Source organism: Geotrypetes seraphini, chromosome 13 (genome assembly GCF_902459505.1).
Source record: "Geotrypetes seraphini chromosome 13, aGeoSer1.1, whole genome shotgun sequence".
Classification (NCBI taxonomy): domain Eukaryota; kingdom Metazoa; phylum Chordata; class Amphibia; order Gymnophiona; family Dermophiidae; genus Geotrypetes; species Geotrypetes seraphini.
This window is the reverse complement of record NC_047096.1, coordinates 15811340-15830521: the sequence shown is the minus strand read 5'-3', so window position 1 is coordinate 15830521 and position 19182 is coordinate 15811340. Positions and strand designations below refer to the sequence as shown.

At 45.7% G+C, this 19182-nt stretch overlaps 1 protein-coding gene across 1 annotated transcript; it reads right to left on the bottom strand.

Moving 5' to 3' along the window:
- Positions 1-2792: 2792 nt before the first annotated feature.
- On the bottom strand, positions 2793-11350 carry PHLDA3 (pleckstrin homology like domain family A member 3). Its single transcript, XM_033917347.1, has 2 exons — positions 10515-11350; positions 2793-4603 (listed from the first exon to the last, which is right to left on the bottom strand). The coding sequence occupies exon 1, from the start codon at positions 10940-10942 to the stop codon at positions 10568-10570; it is 375 nt and encodes a 124-aa protein (XP_033773238.1). The 5' UTR covers positions 10943-11350; the 3' UTR covers positions 2793-4603; positions 10515-10567.
- Between the last annotated feature and the right edge of the window lie 7832 nt (positions 11351-19182).

The window sequence follows — 19182 nt, the reverse complement described above, 5'->3', positions numbered from 1 at the left end:
GTCGGACCCAGTAATGAGTAATGCAGGACGAGATTGCTTCACAGTTGGAGAGCAGAGTTGTAAGATGGGGAGTAGTATGGAGGTAGAGGTGGGAAAGGCAAGCGGCAGGATTTTTCAAAGGGAGAAGAGTTCTAGAGTAGAATATTAGGGGATACTATAAATTCAGTTTTTAATTAGGGGCATACTATGAGGGAAGCCTAAATACTGTGGAGTGGAAAGGGTAGATGTGAATCACTTGTTTACTCTTCCCAAAAATACTAGGTCTAGGGGGCATGCGATGAAGCTACTAAGTAGTAGATTTAAAACAAACCAGAGAAAATATTTCTTCACACAATGTGTAATTAAACTCTGGAATTCATTGCCAGAGAATGTGCCAGAGAATCAGTTAGCTTTAAAAAAGGTTTAGCTAACTTCCTAAAAGGGAAGTCCATAGGCCACTATTGAGATGGCTTGGGGCAATCCTCTGCTTATTCTTAGAATAAGCAGCATAAAATCTATTTTACTACTTGGGATCTAGCTAGGTACTTGAGACACTGGCCAGTATGGCAACTCTTATGTTCTTACTAGTGTTTAAGCCCATTACATTAACGGGTGCTAGAGTACATGTCTGTCTGTCTGTTTTTTTTAAATTTGTCTCTCTCTCCTTGTATGCTGTCTGTCTGTCTGTCATTCTTTCTGTCTCTTCCTGGCCCCCTGTCTGTCTTTCTTTATTTCTAACTCTATCCTCTTCCCTCAATCCTGCATGTGCCCTTTTTTCTTTCTCCTCCCCACTTCCTTCCAACGTCTGCTCCCCCTGTCCCTCAGACTTCCATTCAGTGGCTGTCCCTCTTCTCCCCCACACTTCCATTCAGTGTCTGTCTCCCTCTCTCTACCCCTTCTATCTACTGTTCACCCTCTGTCTTGCCTCTTCCATTCACTGCCCTCTCTTCTTTCCATCCAGTGTCCGCCCTCTCTCTCTCTGTTCCATATGACATCTCCTCCTTCCTTTCCCCCTTCCTTTTCCCTTGGTCTGGCATACATTCCTCCTTCCCTCCATGCCCTGCAATCGCTTCTTCCCTCCAAGCCATTCTCTCCCCCTCTGCTCCCTTTCCTCCTTGGACTTCATTGGGCAGCAGCAGCATTCACAATTCTTTGCTGTTATCAGCTTCAGGGCTTCCTCTCTGTCGGGTCGGGTCTTCATGAAAACAGAAAGTAGGCAGGGCTTGCCAGAGAGGAAGGCCTGAAGCCGGCAACAGCAGCGAATTGTAAACGCTGCTACTGCCCGAAGAAGCCATGCCTTGAAGCACCCGAGGCAGACCGCTTCTCTCCCTTCCCAGCCCAACCCCCGCTGACTTGTTTCTGGCCGGCTCCCTTACCTTTTCCAATCCCCGCCTGCGTTGCACGACACCCTCCTTCGCCACCACCGACATGCCTGCATGCGCCGGAAGCCTGAAGACGTCGGAAGCAGTTTCACCCTGAGCGCAGAGGTGGCCACCGCGGCCGGTAATCGGGATGGCGAGGACGCGGCTCAGGAGACTGTGAAGGTGTTGGCGGGTGGCAGCGCTCCACGAAGCCCTTCTCCCGGCAGCCGCCACCAGCACCAATCGGGGCGGCGAGGACACGGGCAGGGAGAGAGCTTGCCTGTGCTTCCTCCAGTGGTTGGTGAATGAGAGTGGGAGGAGGGGAGTGGCTAGAGTGATCCCTGTCGCCGCATTCTAAAATGGAACAAGGCCAAGGATCAGAAATCACAGCGGCAGGGATCACGCAGTTTTAAAAGCACATGCGCGGGTAAGGTTTTATGTTCTTATGTGAACCAAGTATAGAACAATCAAAGTATTGTGACATCACGGATGAGGTTGGCTTTTAGGCATTGGTGGAATGAAGTATTATGACATCACTATCTCAGCTCTGGAATATTGCTACTGTTTAGGTTTCTGCCAGATACTTGAGACTTGGGTTGGCCACTGTTGGGAACAGGATACTGGGCTTGAAGGACCTTTAGTCTGTCCCAGTATGGCAATTCCGATGTTCTTAACCTACCCCATCGTGAACTGTTTTCCCTTCAGATCATAAATTTTATCAAGGCACTAAGGAAACCTAGACTTCGATAAGACTTCATCCAAAGATTAGACAAAATAACTTCTACTTGTACACAGTATCTCCAGCCTAATATGTGCAATTGACCCATTTTCCTCAAGACCTACAGCTGACATACCCAAAGAGTCTGGCAGAAGCTGGCTTGAACATTTGGCAGACTAGGTCACTACCTAGAGCAGCAGTTTTTGAGGGGCAGTAAATAGTAGCTGCACTCAGAGGAAAACAATTTTGTATATTTAAAGGCTTAATGGGTCAGACCAATGGTCCATCAAGCCCAGTAGCCCATTCTCACGGTGTCCAATCCAAGTCACTAGTACCTGGCCAAAACCCAAGGTGTAGCAATATTCCAGCATCTCAAAGAATAGCAAGATTTCGGAACCCCAATGAGAACTGAGACTGTGATGTCATAATGCCTCATTCCACAGTGCCTCAGAACAAACCTCAAAAGTGATGTTACAATGGCTTAATTGTCCTATACTTGGCTCACGTAAGAACATAAGAATAGCCTTACTGGGTCAGACCAATGGTCCATTGAGCCCAGAAGCCCGTTCTCACAGTAACCAATCCAGGTCATTAGTACATGGCCAAAACCCAAAGGGTAACAACATTCCATGCTAGCGATCCAAGGCAAGCAGTGGCTTCTCCCATGTCTTTCTCAATAACAGACTATGGACTTTTCCTCCAGGAACTTGTCAAAACCTTTCTTAAAACCAGCTATGCCATCCGCTCTTACCGCAACCTCTGGCAACGTGTTCCAGAGCTTAACTATTCTCTGAGTGAAAAAAAAAATATTTCCTCCTATTGGTTTTAAAAGTATTTCCCCGTAACTTCATCGAGTGCTGCTCAGGGCTGCTCTGTGCGGAGGAACACAGAAACCGGAAACAGGAGCGGGGCAACCACAAGCATCTCCCAGTAGAAACATTTTTATAATGTGATGTTAAGATATGCCCAGTCCTGCAAGGCAGGAAATAAAGGATCGATATTCAAAACGATGAATCATAGTGAGCAAGACGTCCACCTCACAGGGGCCACTGAAAGTCCGCCACAACACTTGACAGATAATGTTGGTGCAGTCCAAAGGCAAGAGTTGAGGAGGAGCCAGGAATTAAGTACTGGTGCCACCTAGTTAACCCTTTATTTGGCACTGTTGCTCAGAAGCCAACGTATGTCTTCTATGGCTCTTATGGGAGATCTCCAAACGCCTGTTACTTGGCACTGTTGCTCTCGTTCAACACCAAGTTACGTAAAGCAGCTGTTTCACCATCTGCCAATTAAAGGGTGGACTAGGCACATCGGACTGTACAAAGGACAGTCCTAACTTTGCCCAATTGTCTATATAGTTTGGCGCTTAATACCGGCCATACCTGGATAGCTTCCTGGCACCGCTAAAGACCTGGATATTCCATGGCAGTGCCGAGACAGAGCCCAGCCCTGAACATCCACGTCTAAATTAGCCAGCAACAGTCAGCATTTACAGGCATGCTCACTGCTACTGAAATACATTACCAACCTCCCCTCCCTTCCCACACCCTGACTGAATAAGGCAGAAGAGCATTTTAGGACTGTAGCACAGAAAAATGCAGATCTTCTGTTCGCTCTAGAAAGCAGTGCAGAGTATTGATATCTGTCAGGTTCCTCTGGAACTCCAAACCCAAATTTTGCAGCTGTCAGAATCCAAATTCATACTGTTATAAAGAGCAGCAGTGCATTTCAGATATAAAGCTTGTGGGAATGGGTGAACTCGATGTTTCAAATAGGAATCTGAGCATGTCACAAGAAGCTGCTCTTGGTTGATCCTCGCGTCTTGGGCGGGATATTCTCTTGAGTACGTTGCCGGCTTTACCTCTTTTATCGATCAATTTAGTAGACTTCACCATTTGTACTGAGGAGTAGTCAAGTAAAACTCTGGCATCCCAAAATCAAGCCTTCGTCATTCACGGCTTTTCCAAAACTGGGATAACTGAAGGCAGGTCGCCGCGTTTCCTCAATTACCATCTCACTGGGGCTGCATGTTTCCTCTATATATGCATCCCAGACAAAGACCTTGTACCTAGACTAATTTTTCCTCTTTCTTCAAGTGGACTTTATACATTCTGGATCCTGAATCTGCCAGCAAGGTAAAGCTGGATCAGTTCGGTTCGTTGGTGTTCATGCAGAGATCATATGACTAAACACTTTCTGAAATACCCACAGTAGGGTTCATAGGTTTTAACAAAAGCATTCGGTAAATGGAGAGAGATTTCCGTACTCCATTACCTCCCCTCCCTCCCAAATCTTGCAGAAGCATCGACTGTGCCAAGGGTTGGTTTGAATTTGCAAACCCAATCAAGGCAGTAAAGCTCACATCGTTCAGGATGGCGACTGGCACATCGGAAGCATTTAAACAAATCCAGAGCCTTCATATTGGACTGGTCATGGTTTGGATGTACGGAATCAGCGATTCTTCCGGTCACGACCATCAAAGTTTGAGTCCTTTGTCCTGTTCAAAGCAACTATAGTAGGCCGTAATCAGCAGCGGTATGACAATCTGGCAAGAAAAGAAGAAGTTCGTTAGTCAACAGGGAAGCATGAGGAGGGGCTTGACTTAGGATGCACTGGGGAATTTCGATGTGTGCCAAAATGCAACGGTCTTATCATACTGCAACCCAGACCACCAGTCTGCGTCGAAACACTGTAGTGGTACCCCAGTAACTAGATTCAGACCTTTATTACAGGGGTTGTTATGGGGGCTGAAAGGAACAATGATGGGACATGGATACAGAATCTGTCACCTTCAGGACTGGGTAGGCATAGAGTTTGTCATATCTAGAATTGGAGGGCCTGGTATTTTAGAATGATTTAAAGGGCCAGGAGAGATTCCTGGCCATTATTGTACTTAACTGACTATGGGCTCCTTTTACGAAGCCGTTTTAGCGCACACGACTTTTAATCACACGCTGGCCGAAAAACTACCGCCTGCTTAAGAGGAGGCGATAGCGTCTAGCGCGGCCGGCAGTTCAGCGTACGGTATTACGCGCGTTGAACCGCTAATGCGCCTTCGTAAAAGGAGCCCTATGTTTTCACCAGTCATGTATACCCACAAATTCAATGCTGGAACCCAGACCATGGCCTGAAATTGAATTTCTAGGGATGACACCGGCAAAATGATATTCACCACCAGCTTACTATCAGGCCTGACGAGTTCAGGGGATAGCGCAAGGATGCAGAGTCCATGGATTTCTGAGTCTGGAGATTAGATCAGGGTGTTCCTGAAGCCAGGCTTTGGCTGAAATCATTCTCAACAGTTTTTCTTAAAGCATTTTTTTTTTTTTTTAAAGAAATATAGATATGAACGAATTAACGCAGAGTGTAGGGGATTTAGTGTGGTATTCAATACAATTTGGAGCCCATTGACTAAATTTGTAAAAACATAATAATGTATTTTTATCATCATATCTTTCTTTTAGTTTATTTATCTTTACACATCCAGGGAGGGTGGGGGGTTGGAGGGAGGGGAGTAAATATTGATAATGATATTTGGGTAACTTTATTCTTCTTTTGTATTATTTATTAGGTAATATTCTGATATTATTAGATGCAAGAATCTGAAATTATTGAATGATATTTATGTTACCTGTATAGAAATTAGTGTAATGTATGTAAGGCCACCAGCGTGCTCGACTTTAAGAATAAATGGGACATCCACGTGGGATCCCTACGAGGGTCGAGTTAAGGAACCAGGTCATTAGCATTCAGACTTAATGGGGTGGGTCAATAGAGTGGGCAGACTTGATGAGCTATGGCCCTTTTCTGCCGTCATCTTTCTATGTTTCTATGTTTCTACCTACTGTTCTTTTATTTGTATGACACTGTTTGTTTGTTTTTATTAAAAATCAATAAAGAATTTTTTTAAAAAAATTTTTTTCCATGAGCATATGTGAAGCTCTTTCTGATCAAGGTCGCCAAGATTCACCGATAGGCTCATTTGAAAAGCTGAAAAAAAAAAAAAAATCCATGGGGATTACATCAGCTAAAATAAATACAGATGATGAATCAGCGAAGGAGCAGTTTCAGTCCACACAAAGGTTTCTGCAAACATACCCTAAACAGACAGTTGAGTTACCCTCTCTTCTGCAATGTTTTAATGAGAATAACATTGGCTAGCCATAATTATTATTGAAATTCTTTACATTATCCTGTGTCCTTAGGCTGTGACCATGATAGCAGGAGTTACAAATTATCCCACTTCTACATGCACAAAAACAGCTAAAAGCATATTTTTTTAAAAAAAGAGTCCCAGTGCCAGCTTGTACCCAGTTAGGGCTGCTACTTTTATCACACAGGATGAAAAGGCTACAGCTTTCATTGAAAAACTCCAGCATCCTGTCCCCTTGGATGAACTCCAGGGCGGGGCTGTGCAGCTCTCTTGAGATTTTTTTTCCTGTGGCTCTTAGGGGGAAAGGCTGATGCAATGCCACCGAAACCAAACACGGATCCAGCAATTTGCAGCTCCTGCCCATCTCCAGAAAAATCCCCATCGCAAACGGGCATCAGATTTCTACACCCTCATTGTACCTTCGGTGACTGTTTTCCTCAAAAGAGATTGTGTGGCTCGATTGGGCAGACTTTTGACTGAAAAACATTCTGGGTTTGTAAAATTGTTTTCTAAACCTCCTTTTAAAATAAAAAAACAGGTTGCATTTCCCTGTGCCAGGATGCCTCCTCTCAGATTTCTGCAGATAGGGATGGGAGAACAGAAATTCTCAGCCTTGGGTCACTTTTATTCTCTCTGGTGGGGCGGGTGGAGACTGCTTTTGTTAGCTTTACTGTGAATCATGGTATTATCTTTCACAGCTGCTCACCTGACATTCCAGTGCCTCAGTACAAACACATTTCATTAGCTTTTTTTATTTTTTTAATCTGTGCAGTTTGTGAATGGGTGGAAATCACAGAAAGGTAGAGTTTCATTTATGTATAGTCTATAACAGTGGTTCCCAAACCTGTCCTGGGGGACCCCCAACCAGTCAGGTTTTCAAGATATCCCTAATGAATATGCATGAGAGAGATTTGCATATAATGGAAGTGACAGGTATGCAAATCTCTCTCATGCATATTCATTAGGGATATCTTGAAAACCTGACTGGCTGGGGGTCCCCCAAGACAGGTTTGGGAACAACTGGTCTATAAAATTCACCTTTATCTATGAGAAGCCAAGTAACCCAGCTGGAAATTTTGGGACTATCCTGGATTTCATAGCAGCACACCCCTGGAGCATGGTGGGACTTGCAGCCCTGATTTCCATGGGCAGGATCAGGCACTACAAATCCCACACTGCTTTGGGATGTAAATTCAGAGCCAGGATTGGCCAAAAGGCATCCAGCCTGGAACTGGGTAACCTGGCGTCTCTGTAGCTACTCTGTACACAGTCTGCTCTCTGTGATTGAATACATAAGGAGCGTAATATTCAAAAAGCAGGCCAACATTATTCACAGAAATACCTACTGCACTGCTAAAACTGAAAAGACATGAATTAAATAAAAAAAATAGATGCACCTTTCCTGCGTATTTGCCAGTGCTTACTTGTAAAGCACCCCTGACCAATTTGAAATGTCTACAATAGATTGATGCTTTAAATTATTCACTCAATGTCCTGTTTAGTATTGGACAGTACATTTACAATATAAAGTCTCCCATGATCCAATCCAAACCTTAGTCTTATATACCGGGTCATTCCCAGTAGGGACTCGATCTGGTCATGATATAACTAATACATCTTGTGGATTAGAAGGGTAGACCCAATGGTTAGAATAGTGCAGAGGTCGGCAACCTTTTTACAGCACAGAGCCAATTTATCCAAAATGATTGACCCAAGATTTACAAAGAGCTGCAAGGTGTAGCTTCTCTCCCCTCCAATCCCTTGCAGGTCTCTTCTGCACCTCTCATCCCTCCCTCCCTCTCCTGCCCTGCCCCTCCTCCCAAGCCAAGTCAAGGTTCTCTCCCCTCTCCAGGCCCCGACCCTTTAATCCACCTGCCAACCACACGATTCCCCCCCTCCACCACCACCACCAAGGTACCTGGTAGTACAGCAGGAGTCTTTGTATACCTCTCACTCCTGCCTCCTCGTGGCTGCCTTCTAAAATGGCTGCCTTGACCGCTCACGGTACTACAGTTGCGGCATCTGTGAGGAGACAGGACAGAGAGGGCCATGCTCCTGCCACAAAGACTCCCGTTGGATCACCAAGTACTTCGGTAGGCCCTGGGGAAGGTGTTCATGGAGTGGGGAGGGAATTAAAGAGTTGGGGCCTGGAGAACCACAGCCACATGCAAGAAGAGCCACATGTGGTTCATGAGCTGCAGGTTGCCGATCCCTGGAGTAGTGGATTGGGAGTCAGGAGCCAAATTCAAATCCCACTGTGGCACCTTGTGGGAACCAGAGAAAGTCAACCCTCCATTGTTTCAGGTAGGGACTGTGAATCCACTAGGGACAAGAGGAAAATACCTACTGTGCCTGACTATAACTTTGGAAAAAGGCATGAGCTAAATTCCAAACAGCTACTGTGCCAAAGGGGCCAGGAGACAGAAAGTCAAGTCTTTGTTCATCCTGAATCTTCTAGTAAAAGATGTACCTCAGGCAACACAATGAAACATACATAAATCACTTACAGGTTCCTTATTGACAAGGACTTTCTGAATGTCTCTTTGAGGTCACCCTGGCCTTGAAAATCAGGCCCATTTTCCCTTGAGATCATACTCACACCTCTGCCTCCGATATCCTGATCACCTCCACACCGCCATCTTTGAGGGCACCCTTCCCATGGATGAGATTCGGCCATGAAGAAAGCAAGTCTAGCTGGATCTGAGGATTTCTGGAGCTTATGGAGGTCAGGGAAGAGAGTGGGTTGTAGGGGCCTGTAACTAGGTGAGTATATCTTGTAACCCGTTCTGAGCTCTTTGGAGAGAATGGGATAGAAAATGATTTCAATTAAAAAAAATGTAGCAGCATTCTCTGGATCTTGCCCTTCTAATGCCCCCTCTCAACTAAAGACTGCACGCACCTTGGGAACGGACAGCAGCTACTTCAGAACTCATAAACCAAACAAAATGCTGAGAATGGCAGTAATTGCAGGTTTAGGGCTTGGGCAGCATCACCCGTAGGAAACTGGAAGACGGGGCGTCCAAATGGCAGATGAAATTTAATGTGGACAAATGCAAAGTGATGCACATTGGGAAGAACAACCTGAATCACAGTTCCCAGATGCTAGGGTACACCTTGAGGATGAGCGCCCAAGAAATGGATCTGGGTATCATTGTAGACAACACGATGAAATCTTCCGCCCAATGTGCGGCGGGGCCAAAAAAGCAAACAGGATGCTAGGCATTATTAAAAAAGGGATGGTTAATAATATCACTCCATGGTGCAACCTCATCTGGAGTATTGCGTTCAATTCTGGTCTCCTTAACTCAAGAAAGATATAGTGGCACTAGAAAAGGTTCAAAGAAGAGCGCCCAAGATGATAAAAGGGATGGAACACCTCTCGTATGAGGAAAGACTAAAAAGGTTAGGGCTCTTCAGCTTGGAAAAGAGATGCTGAGGGAAAATATGATTGCAGTCTACAAAATCCTGAGTGGAGTAGAACGGGTACAAGTGGATCAATTTTTCACTTCGTCAAAAATTACAAAGACTAGGAGGACATTCGATGAAGTTACAGGGAAATACTTTTAAAACCACAAGGAGGAAATTTTTTTTCACTCAGAGAATAGTTAGGCTCTGGAATGCATTGCCAGATGTTGTGGTAAGAGCGGATAGCGTAGCTGGGTTTAAGAAAAGTTTGGAGAAGTTCCTGGAGGAAAAGGCCATAGTCTGTTATTGAGAAAGACATGGGGGAAGCCACTGCTTGCCCTGGATTGGTAGCATGGAATACTGCTACTCCTTGGGTTTTGGCCAGGTACTAGTGACCTGGATTGGCCACCGTGAAAACGGGCTACTGGGCTTGATGGACCATTGGTCTGACCCAGTAAGGCTATTCTTATGTTCTATTCCTGCTTTTGAGTCCATGTGCCTAGCTTGGAAACACATATAAAGTAATGTGGAATTACAGCATAGGGTAGTTGGGAGTTACAGAACCTTTTTTATAGGATCTCAGTTGAGTCCAATGTTCTGAGCTCTTATTTTAGGGAAAGTCCCAGGAAGCAAGGCCCCTTTCAACATCAGAAGACCCCTCCCCTTGACCTCCTAGACATATTTAACGTTTTTTCCACTGTCAGCATGATACTTGGCCAAGGCAGAGGGAGGAGCCTGTGAAACCGGCTGGTCTGATTAGCTAAACATCCCTTGCTACTGTAGAATGCTACCGATTTCAAAATGGCAGACTGAGCCATGGGATGCCTGAAAAGTGCTGCCAACAGTGCAATAAATATATATAATATAGTATTATTTAAGGCCCCTGGCCCTGACTCACCTTGCATTAGCTTCCCCCCTCCAAAACAGAGGGGGCCAGGAACCGAGACCTTCTTAAGTCACCAGGGCACCTGCTCTGAAGCTCTGCCTGGCCCGCACCTCCTGAATGGCCTTTTGGTTCTTAAACTTCACCAGGCCCAGGGTGATCTCGGCGTTCCAGCCCGGGTCCTCCTGCGAGCAGCGGAAGTCAATCTCGCCCTTGTCCTCGGTGACCACAGTGAAGTAGACATAACGCTCCTTCCACTCCACGCACTCCACCGCCTTCATGCGGGAGAATCCCAGCTCCTTGCAGCGGGAGCCCGAGCCCTTCGCGTCGAACAACCTCAGCCCTTTCTCGGTCAGTAGGCAGCGCTTCTTCTTCCAGAGCTGCAGGAGCCCACCGCTTCGTTTCTCCAGCAAGCCTTCCTTCAGCACCTTCTCGGCAGTCATCGCCCTTTCTCGTTCTCCGCCTTAACCTTGAATGTCCAGCTGCTAACAAATATTATTCTTCCTATTCATGTCCTGATTTCACAATCACAGTCTACTCTCTCCGTCTTTTGTTATTCCAGCTTCTTATTCCTTCTGCTTTTTTTCCCTTTACTACTCCAGCACTCTCCTTTTCTCTTCTCCTCCCTTTTTCTGGTTTTCTGCTTTTCCCCAACTTCTCTTTCTGTCTTGTCTCTTCAGCTTCTTTTTCTCTGGTGTCACTTTTTCTTTCTGTTTCTCTCCTTCATTTCTCAGCCCCCTCCAGGATTCTCACTTTGAGTCATGGTCTGCTTGTTATTCTCTCCCCTGGAGTCTTATTTCCACTGTCAGCTCCCCTCCCTGCCGCTGACTGGATCCAGCTGTTTTCCAAGGCTGGGATCCCCTCCCTCTTCCCCTCAGTTCAACTTCTTTTGCAAGAGCAGAAACTCTTCCTTGGACAGCTTGCCTTGTCCCCCCCCCCCCAGTGCGTGGGCACTTTTGACCTTTAATACTCCGAGCACGGAAGGATTATTGCAATGACTGTCTGGTCTGTCTCTGCTTCTCTGGCAGCAGGGTGTGTGTGTGTGTGTGCATGCAACGTGTGCACTTCCTTGCCACTGCCGGGGATTTGTTCCTACATGCCCGACTTCGTCTGCCGAACTTTCCGCCGCTTCCCACTTGCATTCCACGACCAGGGCTAAGCCCCGGTCCGTCCGGCTGATGAGCAGCAGCGGGAGCCAATCAGAGCTAGAGCTGGAGCTGGATCTCGGAGGCGGCTGCCGAGTCAAATAGCCCAGATGGAAGGCATTCACAAAGTGGCCGAGGCTGTGATGCAAACTCAGCCGGTGCTGGAGATGTGTTGAAGAATGGTCTGTTTTTTAATTACTGCCAGGCACTGTATTTACTGACCTCTTTGGGACACGAGCAGTCCAGTTCTTTGCAAAAGAGTCAGCCATCTGGGGGAAGCTGTTTCTCCAGTGCCCTTGTGAGTAGGAGGTGATAGATATTTCTGAAGTGGGCAGATGCTGTGAGTCATCGCTAGGAAGCCTGCAGATGGTACCAGTGTGGTACAGTACCTGGCTGGATTGCCTAACGCTGCCTCTCTGGCTTGGTTGTACAATTATCCCGGTAATACAGAGCACCATTTGTTGTCATAGTCTCCCGTGCTGTTTTCTGGCTGCTCTGTTTTATGCTTGTTCTGCTCATGGTTGTATGTTCCTTTGCAATTGTTAATAAAGATAATTGGAAAAAAAAAAAAGAAATAAAACAAAACACCCCCCCAAAGGAAATAAGGTAATACCTTTTTTATTGGACAAACGCAATGCATTTTATGATAATAACTAGTCTTTAAGCACGTTTTAACGGGTGCTAGAATAGATGTGTGTGTCTAGCTTTCTTTCTCTCTCCTTGTCCGCTTTCTGTCTGTCTTTCTTTCTTTTTGTTTCTTTCCTCGGCTGTCCACCACCACCCCTTGCCTGCTCCCCCTGTCCAGCAGCAGCCCTTCTCCCTTCCTTTTACCTCCCCCCCCCACTGTCTAACAGCACCTCTTCCCTGCTCCCGCTGTCCAGCAGTAGGCCTTCCTTCCTGTTACCTCCCCCCTGTCCAGCAGCACCTCTTCCCTGCTCCCCCTGTTCAGCTGTAGGCCTCCCTTCCTGTTACCTCACCCCTGACTCCCCTCACAGTTCCTGCTCCTGCCACCAGTGCCGCTGCTTCTCCTCCGCCGCCACCCGTCGGCCCGCACCATCTCTGTCGCTGCCGCCCCTCTGCGCTCCGGAGGCCCCGGGCATTTCCTCCCAAGCAAATAAAACCCTAAGCGTGCATGCGCACTCTTACCTGCCATGGATCACGGATCACGCAGGTAGGAGTGCGCATGCGCGCTTAGGGTTTTATTATTAGTGATAATAATAATAATAATTTATTTCTTATATACCGCTATACCGTGAAGTTCGAAGCGGTTTACAATAAAGATACATTTGACAGTACATGGGATAGAAACGGTTTACAATAAAGATACGTTTAGTCAGTACATGGGATGCAAGTGGGTTACAATACAAGTGGTTTACTATCAAGGTGCATTTTGTCAGTGTATGGGATACAGGTGGGTTACAATAAAGATACTTGATGAGCTTTTGAAGGTAGCCCTTCGTCTTCAGATCAGAAATAAGCGAATGTTGACAAATATAAGGGAAACATGAACGCATTTCAGTGATAGTTTCACAGGAAAAGGGAGGGGTGGTTAGGCAGGAGACAGAGAGGTGACAAAGCCTAAAATGCGTTCATGTTTTCCTTATATATACTGATATATGTCAACATTTGCTTATTTCTGATCTGAAGACGAAGGGTTACCTTCAAAAGCTCAGGGGACCCTCGACCACAAGAGGGCATCTGCTCAAACTCAGAGGAGGGAAATTTAGGGGTGACATCAGGAAGTATTTCTTCACGGAAAGAGTGGTGGGGCACTGGAATAAGCTTCCGGAGCAGGTGGCCAAGGCCAACAGCGTGCTTGACTTTAAGAATAAATGGGACAGCTACGTGGGATCCTTACAGAGGCCTAGTAAGGCATTCAGACTTGATGGGGTGGGTCAGTAGAGTGGGCAGACTTGGTGAGCTATAGCTCTTTTCTGCCGTCATCTTTCTATGTTTCAATAAAAAAAGGTATTACATTATTTCCTTTGGGTTTTTGTTTTATTTCTACATATTAGCTTGAAAAGTGGACTAACACGGCCATCACACCATTATCCTGGAATTCTTAAAGGAACGGCAGTGTACCTTGTCTTGAAAACCACTGCTCGGGGATGATAAGCCTGCACTTTGACACAGTGATATTCGTCTCTGCCATAAAACTGATTCTGCACGAGCACATTGATTGATACAACCTTCTATTCCCCTGAAGAAGCCGCAGGTGAAACGGAGGTGCTCTGTAGGGATAATTAAGATAAGGGCTGATGAGACTGAGGTGACCCTACCTCTCATCTCCACCCATCACCCTGCCCCCCCCTATGGGTTTGGGTAGCAGGACATTCATTCCTCTAACCTCATATTGTCATAATATCATCCAAAAGACCAAGGGACCATCCTCAGTTCATATAGGGTAGTAGAAAGGTATCAGACACCCTAGGCAAACTTTCAGGCTTGTGCCGTTCCCTTCAATTACACTTCTCCCTCCGTATTCGCTGTGATAGGGGATTAACAGAACCGCAAATAACTTTTTCATATGTTATTCGATGTTTTCTATTAAAAACCATTGTGAATATGGTGAAACCGTGAATAACATGGTGGGAGACCTGGTCTGTTCCCGAAGGAGAGCAAAACACGGTGAAGAAAGTGCCGTGAATCGGCGATTTTTCTCCGTCAATGCTTGTAACCAGCGATTTCTCTATGCAAGCTGATGTAATTGGGGGGGGGGGGGGGGGGGGGGGAGCAGCCAGCAAGCTAAAAACCGTGGATAATCGAAACTGTGATTAAGAACATAAGAACATAAGAAGCGCCATCTCCGGATCAGACCTTCGGTCCATCAAGTCCGGCGATCCGCACACGCGGAGGCCCTGCTAGGTATTCACCTGGCTTATTTTATAGCCAACCATATCTTTATATGCCTCTCTCAAGGAGATATGCATCTAGTTTGCTTTTGAAGCCTAGGACTGTCGATTCCGCAATAATCTCCCCTGGGAGAGTATTCCAGATGTCCACCACTCTCTGAGTGAAGCAGAACTTCCTGACATTAGTCCTGAACTTGCCCCCCCTTAGCTTCATTTCATGTCCTCTTGTCCGTGTCAAATTGGACATTGTAAATAATCTTCTCTGCTCTATTTTGTCAATTCCTTTCAGTATTTTGAAGGTCTCGATCATATCCCCACGCAGTCTCCTTTTCTCAAGGGAGAACAATCCCAGTGTTTTAAGTCGATCCTCATATTCCAGTTTCTCCATACCCTTCACTAGTTTAGTTGCTCGTCTCTGCACCCTCTCCAGCAGTTTTATATCCTTCTTTAGGTAGGGAGACCAATGTTGGACGCAGTATTCCAAGTGGGGTCTGACCATTGCCCTATAAAGCGGCATTATAACTTTCTCCGATCTACTCGAGATTCCTTTCTTTATCATGCCCAACATTCTATTTGCCTTATTTGCCGCTGCCGCGCATTGTGCCGACGGCTTCAGGGTCCTATCTATCAGTACACCCAGATCCCTTTCTTGTTCACTTTTCCCCAGAGTTGCACCTGACATTCTGTACTCGTATTCCTTATTCTTACTGCCTAAATGCATTACCTTGCATTTCTCCACGTTGAACTTCATCTGCCATTTCTCCGCCCATTTTTCTAACCGACACAAATCGCTCTGGAGTTCCTCACTGTCCTCCTGATTGCTGAAACCGCGAATACGGAGGGAGAAGCGTATCTTTCAAGCAACTACCTTCTCCCTCCACACACACTCAAGACTTTCATAATTTTATTCAATAAATCATGATTATCCTAGTGTCAGTCATCACAATTTTGAATACTTAAGCCGTGTTTTCTATATACAAACTGAATTTTGAATGAAGGCAATTTCCAGAACCCATATTTATCCAGGTAAATTGCCTATTTGAAATTATCCTCCCTCCCTGTGGGCAAAAGCACATGCTGATGGTTCATTGAGTTCTCTGGCATTCGGGATCTACAATATTATTTTGCTTGGACTGCTTTTTTTTCTGCCCTCATGAAGCCGCCCTAGGCAACCCCCTGCATTGCCTAATTATTAAGCCAGCCTCGAATTCAGGGCTCAGATCTTGCTCTTGACCTCAGCCAAAAGACTAAACAGAGAACTGTCAAATCATATGCAATCAAGGCACTGTAGAAGGCAGCTTACAGAGCGTAAAAGGATTTAGAGCTACTTAAAGTAAGGACAGTAAGGGAATTTTTTAAGTACCTTCTTACTTCTCATTTATAATCTTAATGTATATTTTCTTCAAACCGCTTAGAACCTAACGGATGTAGCGGTATATAAGAAATAAATTACATTACATTACATTACATTAAAGTGCCAACTAGCATCATTATAGGTTCAGGGAAGGGGGTTAACAGCTGGGCCATTGTTTCTTGTTTAATTACAAGAGGATTCCTTTCCAGTCACTACAATTTGGTCTTTGTTAAAACTATGTAGATGTGGCCCACTCAAAGCTGGAAACTCACATGCTCCTTGCTTATGGTCCTTTAAAATTCCATCTTATCCTAATAGCTGGTGGTACCATGTTATGGATACTGCTATACAGAATGCAAGGATGGGATGGCTGGCTTCCATCTGCAGCTTTGGTTGTTATTGCAAACCATATCTCTTCTTCTTTAGGAGAGAAGGTATATTACCCAGGATAATGAAGCTAGGAGTAACACAGTCTCGCCTAAAGAGTACCTTGCCAACTCTAGCACACACTTTCCTGGTTCCGAGCCAAGCATCACTGAGTTGAACGTGTGAGATGGCTCCTCCTCGGTTGCTGGGAAGAGATGAAAGAGAAATGTCGACTTGGCAGAATGTGGACCATGGAGCTGCACACAGGGAAGAGAGAGGAGCGAGACTGTGTTGAATTGGGAGCTTACCAGTCTGGTAACCTCAATTTCCCTTCTCAACATCTGCCAACCTACAGTAGCTAGGTCAAACTCAGTTGCTGATTGCTGCAAGTCCATTGGTTGTCCCCCGACATCTAGGATACCCCCCAAAAAAAACAACCCCCCCCACCAAAAACCAACTAGGAGCCAACTTTTCAGAATGTTGGGGGCTGCCAAACTGAGCACAAATTATTCCTTTCCTAAAAACCTTGAAGGAATTTGCTCAATATTGAGAATGCTTAAGCGCTCTCAGCACCCAGAAAGCGACAACCTATTGGCCTGGTTCTCTGTCCACCCACGGTTTCATGTACACAATATGTGACTGCAACCTCGTCTGCCTTTCGGGAGGTCACAGAAGGTAACCTGGCCCCTCTGACTGCTTGCAAGCCAAGGAGGGCTGTTAAAAGCAGCTTTTTTTTCCTGGACAGGGGTCCCAGAGTAAACAGGCCAATACAATATGCTTGTTTTAGATTTCGTGTGCGGGATCCAGATGGAAAGAGAGAGATGAACTTGCTCTATAGAACAAAACAAATGCTTGAGGTGTGCTCCTTGCATGTAGGATCGCAGGGGAGGGGGGTGAAGCGAGCGGGGGGGGGGGGGGGGAGGATGCCGGTTCGCAGGGGGGATGCCGGATCGCAATGAGAGAAAAAAATTGTATAACACGCTCACACATATAACGCGCATGGTTATACTCGGTTTGTAAAATCGTGTATAACATGCGCGTTATATGCGTGAAAATACGGTAAACGTAAGCAGACATTTATACATTCAGGGGTCGATATTCAGTTTAAGTTAACTGGGTAGGAGAGACTTCTGTCCAGTTAACTAACAGTAACCAGGTCTCCACAAGACATTGTCTGACCTCTACAGCATTGTCTAGTTAGTGCCGGGGTGGTCTGGGGGAAGAGCCAAGAGTTACCTGGGAACCGCCAAACTTCAGCAGTTAAACTTAGGACAGCTAAAAAGCTGGCCTAAAGATACTGCTAAGTATTTGGATACTCGGTACCTGGATAAGAATTGACCCTGAACGCTGGGTGTATTTCAGTCAGCAAATGACCAATGTTTAAAGAAACGATGACCACCGCTGGACGAATATTGCCCCCTTAGAGGTTAATAATGAATTCTTCCCTATAGCAGGGGACTGAAACTCATTGCCATTGAGAAAGCCATTGAGCTCATTGCCATTGAGAAAGCTCTTGGAGTTTCCCCCTGGAAAATCTTGACTGTGTATGGAACGGGGTTACATGACACCCATGTTCCGCCCATCCCGCCCCCCCCAGTCCCGCTCTAGCCCTGCCCCCATCCTCACCCTGCTGCCTGCTCACGTCGGGCAGTGATTTCTTCCAAGCTTTTCAAAACCCAGGCAAAGTGCCAGGTTTTGAAAAGCTGTTTGGACCCCCGGACGTCCTCAAAAGGAGGACAAGTCTGGGGAGATCTGCACGTCTGGTAACCCTGATCCATGCACAACTTAGGTGCAGGTGTTTAGGCCTGGTTTTCATTTGCCTAAATGGGTGCCTCTAAATCGGGGCTGCCCAAGTCCAGTCCTCGAGATCTACTGGCAGGCCAGGTTTTCTGGATATCCACAATGAACATGCATGAGAGAGATTGGCGTACCAAGAAGGCAGTGTAAGACCACTTTATTCGATAACTAAGTGAGTTTTATTATTGAAATTCTATTTTATAAATATTTGTAATTTTTACTGTATTATTATATTTCGCTGATTGTCCAGCTCTTTGTAGTTTAAACCGCCTAGAACTTTTGGTTATGGCGGTATAAAAGAATAAAGTTATTATTATACGGATAATCACAATGTTGAATAAAAGTCCGTAAGCGCTCCTGATCATCAACCACCCAGGAGCGCTTACGGTCTTTTATTCAACATTGTGATTATCCATATGGTTCTCAACTAGCAAAGTATCTTGGACTCCTAAGGAAGGAATGTTTCTCCGAAACACGGGTCCCCATGCACATGAGAACCATCTTTTGGAAAATATTTTACTGACTTTCCAAAAAGTTCCTGCAATTTGTACATTGTCCTCTGCAATATTTGCAATTACATACATAATTTTATTTATTTACTCCTTGGGTTTTGGCCAGGTACTAGGGACCTGGATTGGCCACCGTGAGAACGGGCTACTGGGCTTGATGGACCATTGGACTGACCCAGTATGGCTAGTCATATCAAGACACACTATTTTATTGAATCTGAACAGCAGAGGGCACCACTGCATTAAACTTCAAAACACAGATTAATTGCTCTGCACTCTCCAGCCCTAGTGGTGAAATACTCCATCCCATCCCCTGAGCCTTCCAGTTTTAGAGGTGACAGAACTGTATTCTTGTGTTCATCCCTAAACGCTTGAGTATATAAATGACAGGCTTAGCCCCTGTGCTATTCTATTTCTTAGCAACATAGCAAATGACAGCAGATAGAGTCATCCTGTACTAAGGGAGTGACAGGCTTTGTATTTCATTCCTGGCAAGGCAGTCTCAACGATGAGACAAGCCTAAGCAAATGCCTAGGGTGGCTTTTTTTTAAGGCTGAAGGTTTACTTAGGGCATCCCATACTTTTGCACCAGCCCTGGTTCCTGAGTCTTCCTGTCCTAAGGGTGGTGGACTCTGCATTTCATTCCAGAACCTTCCTGTC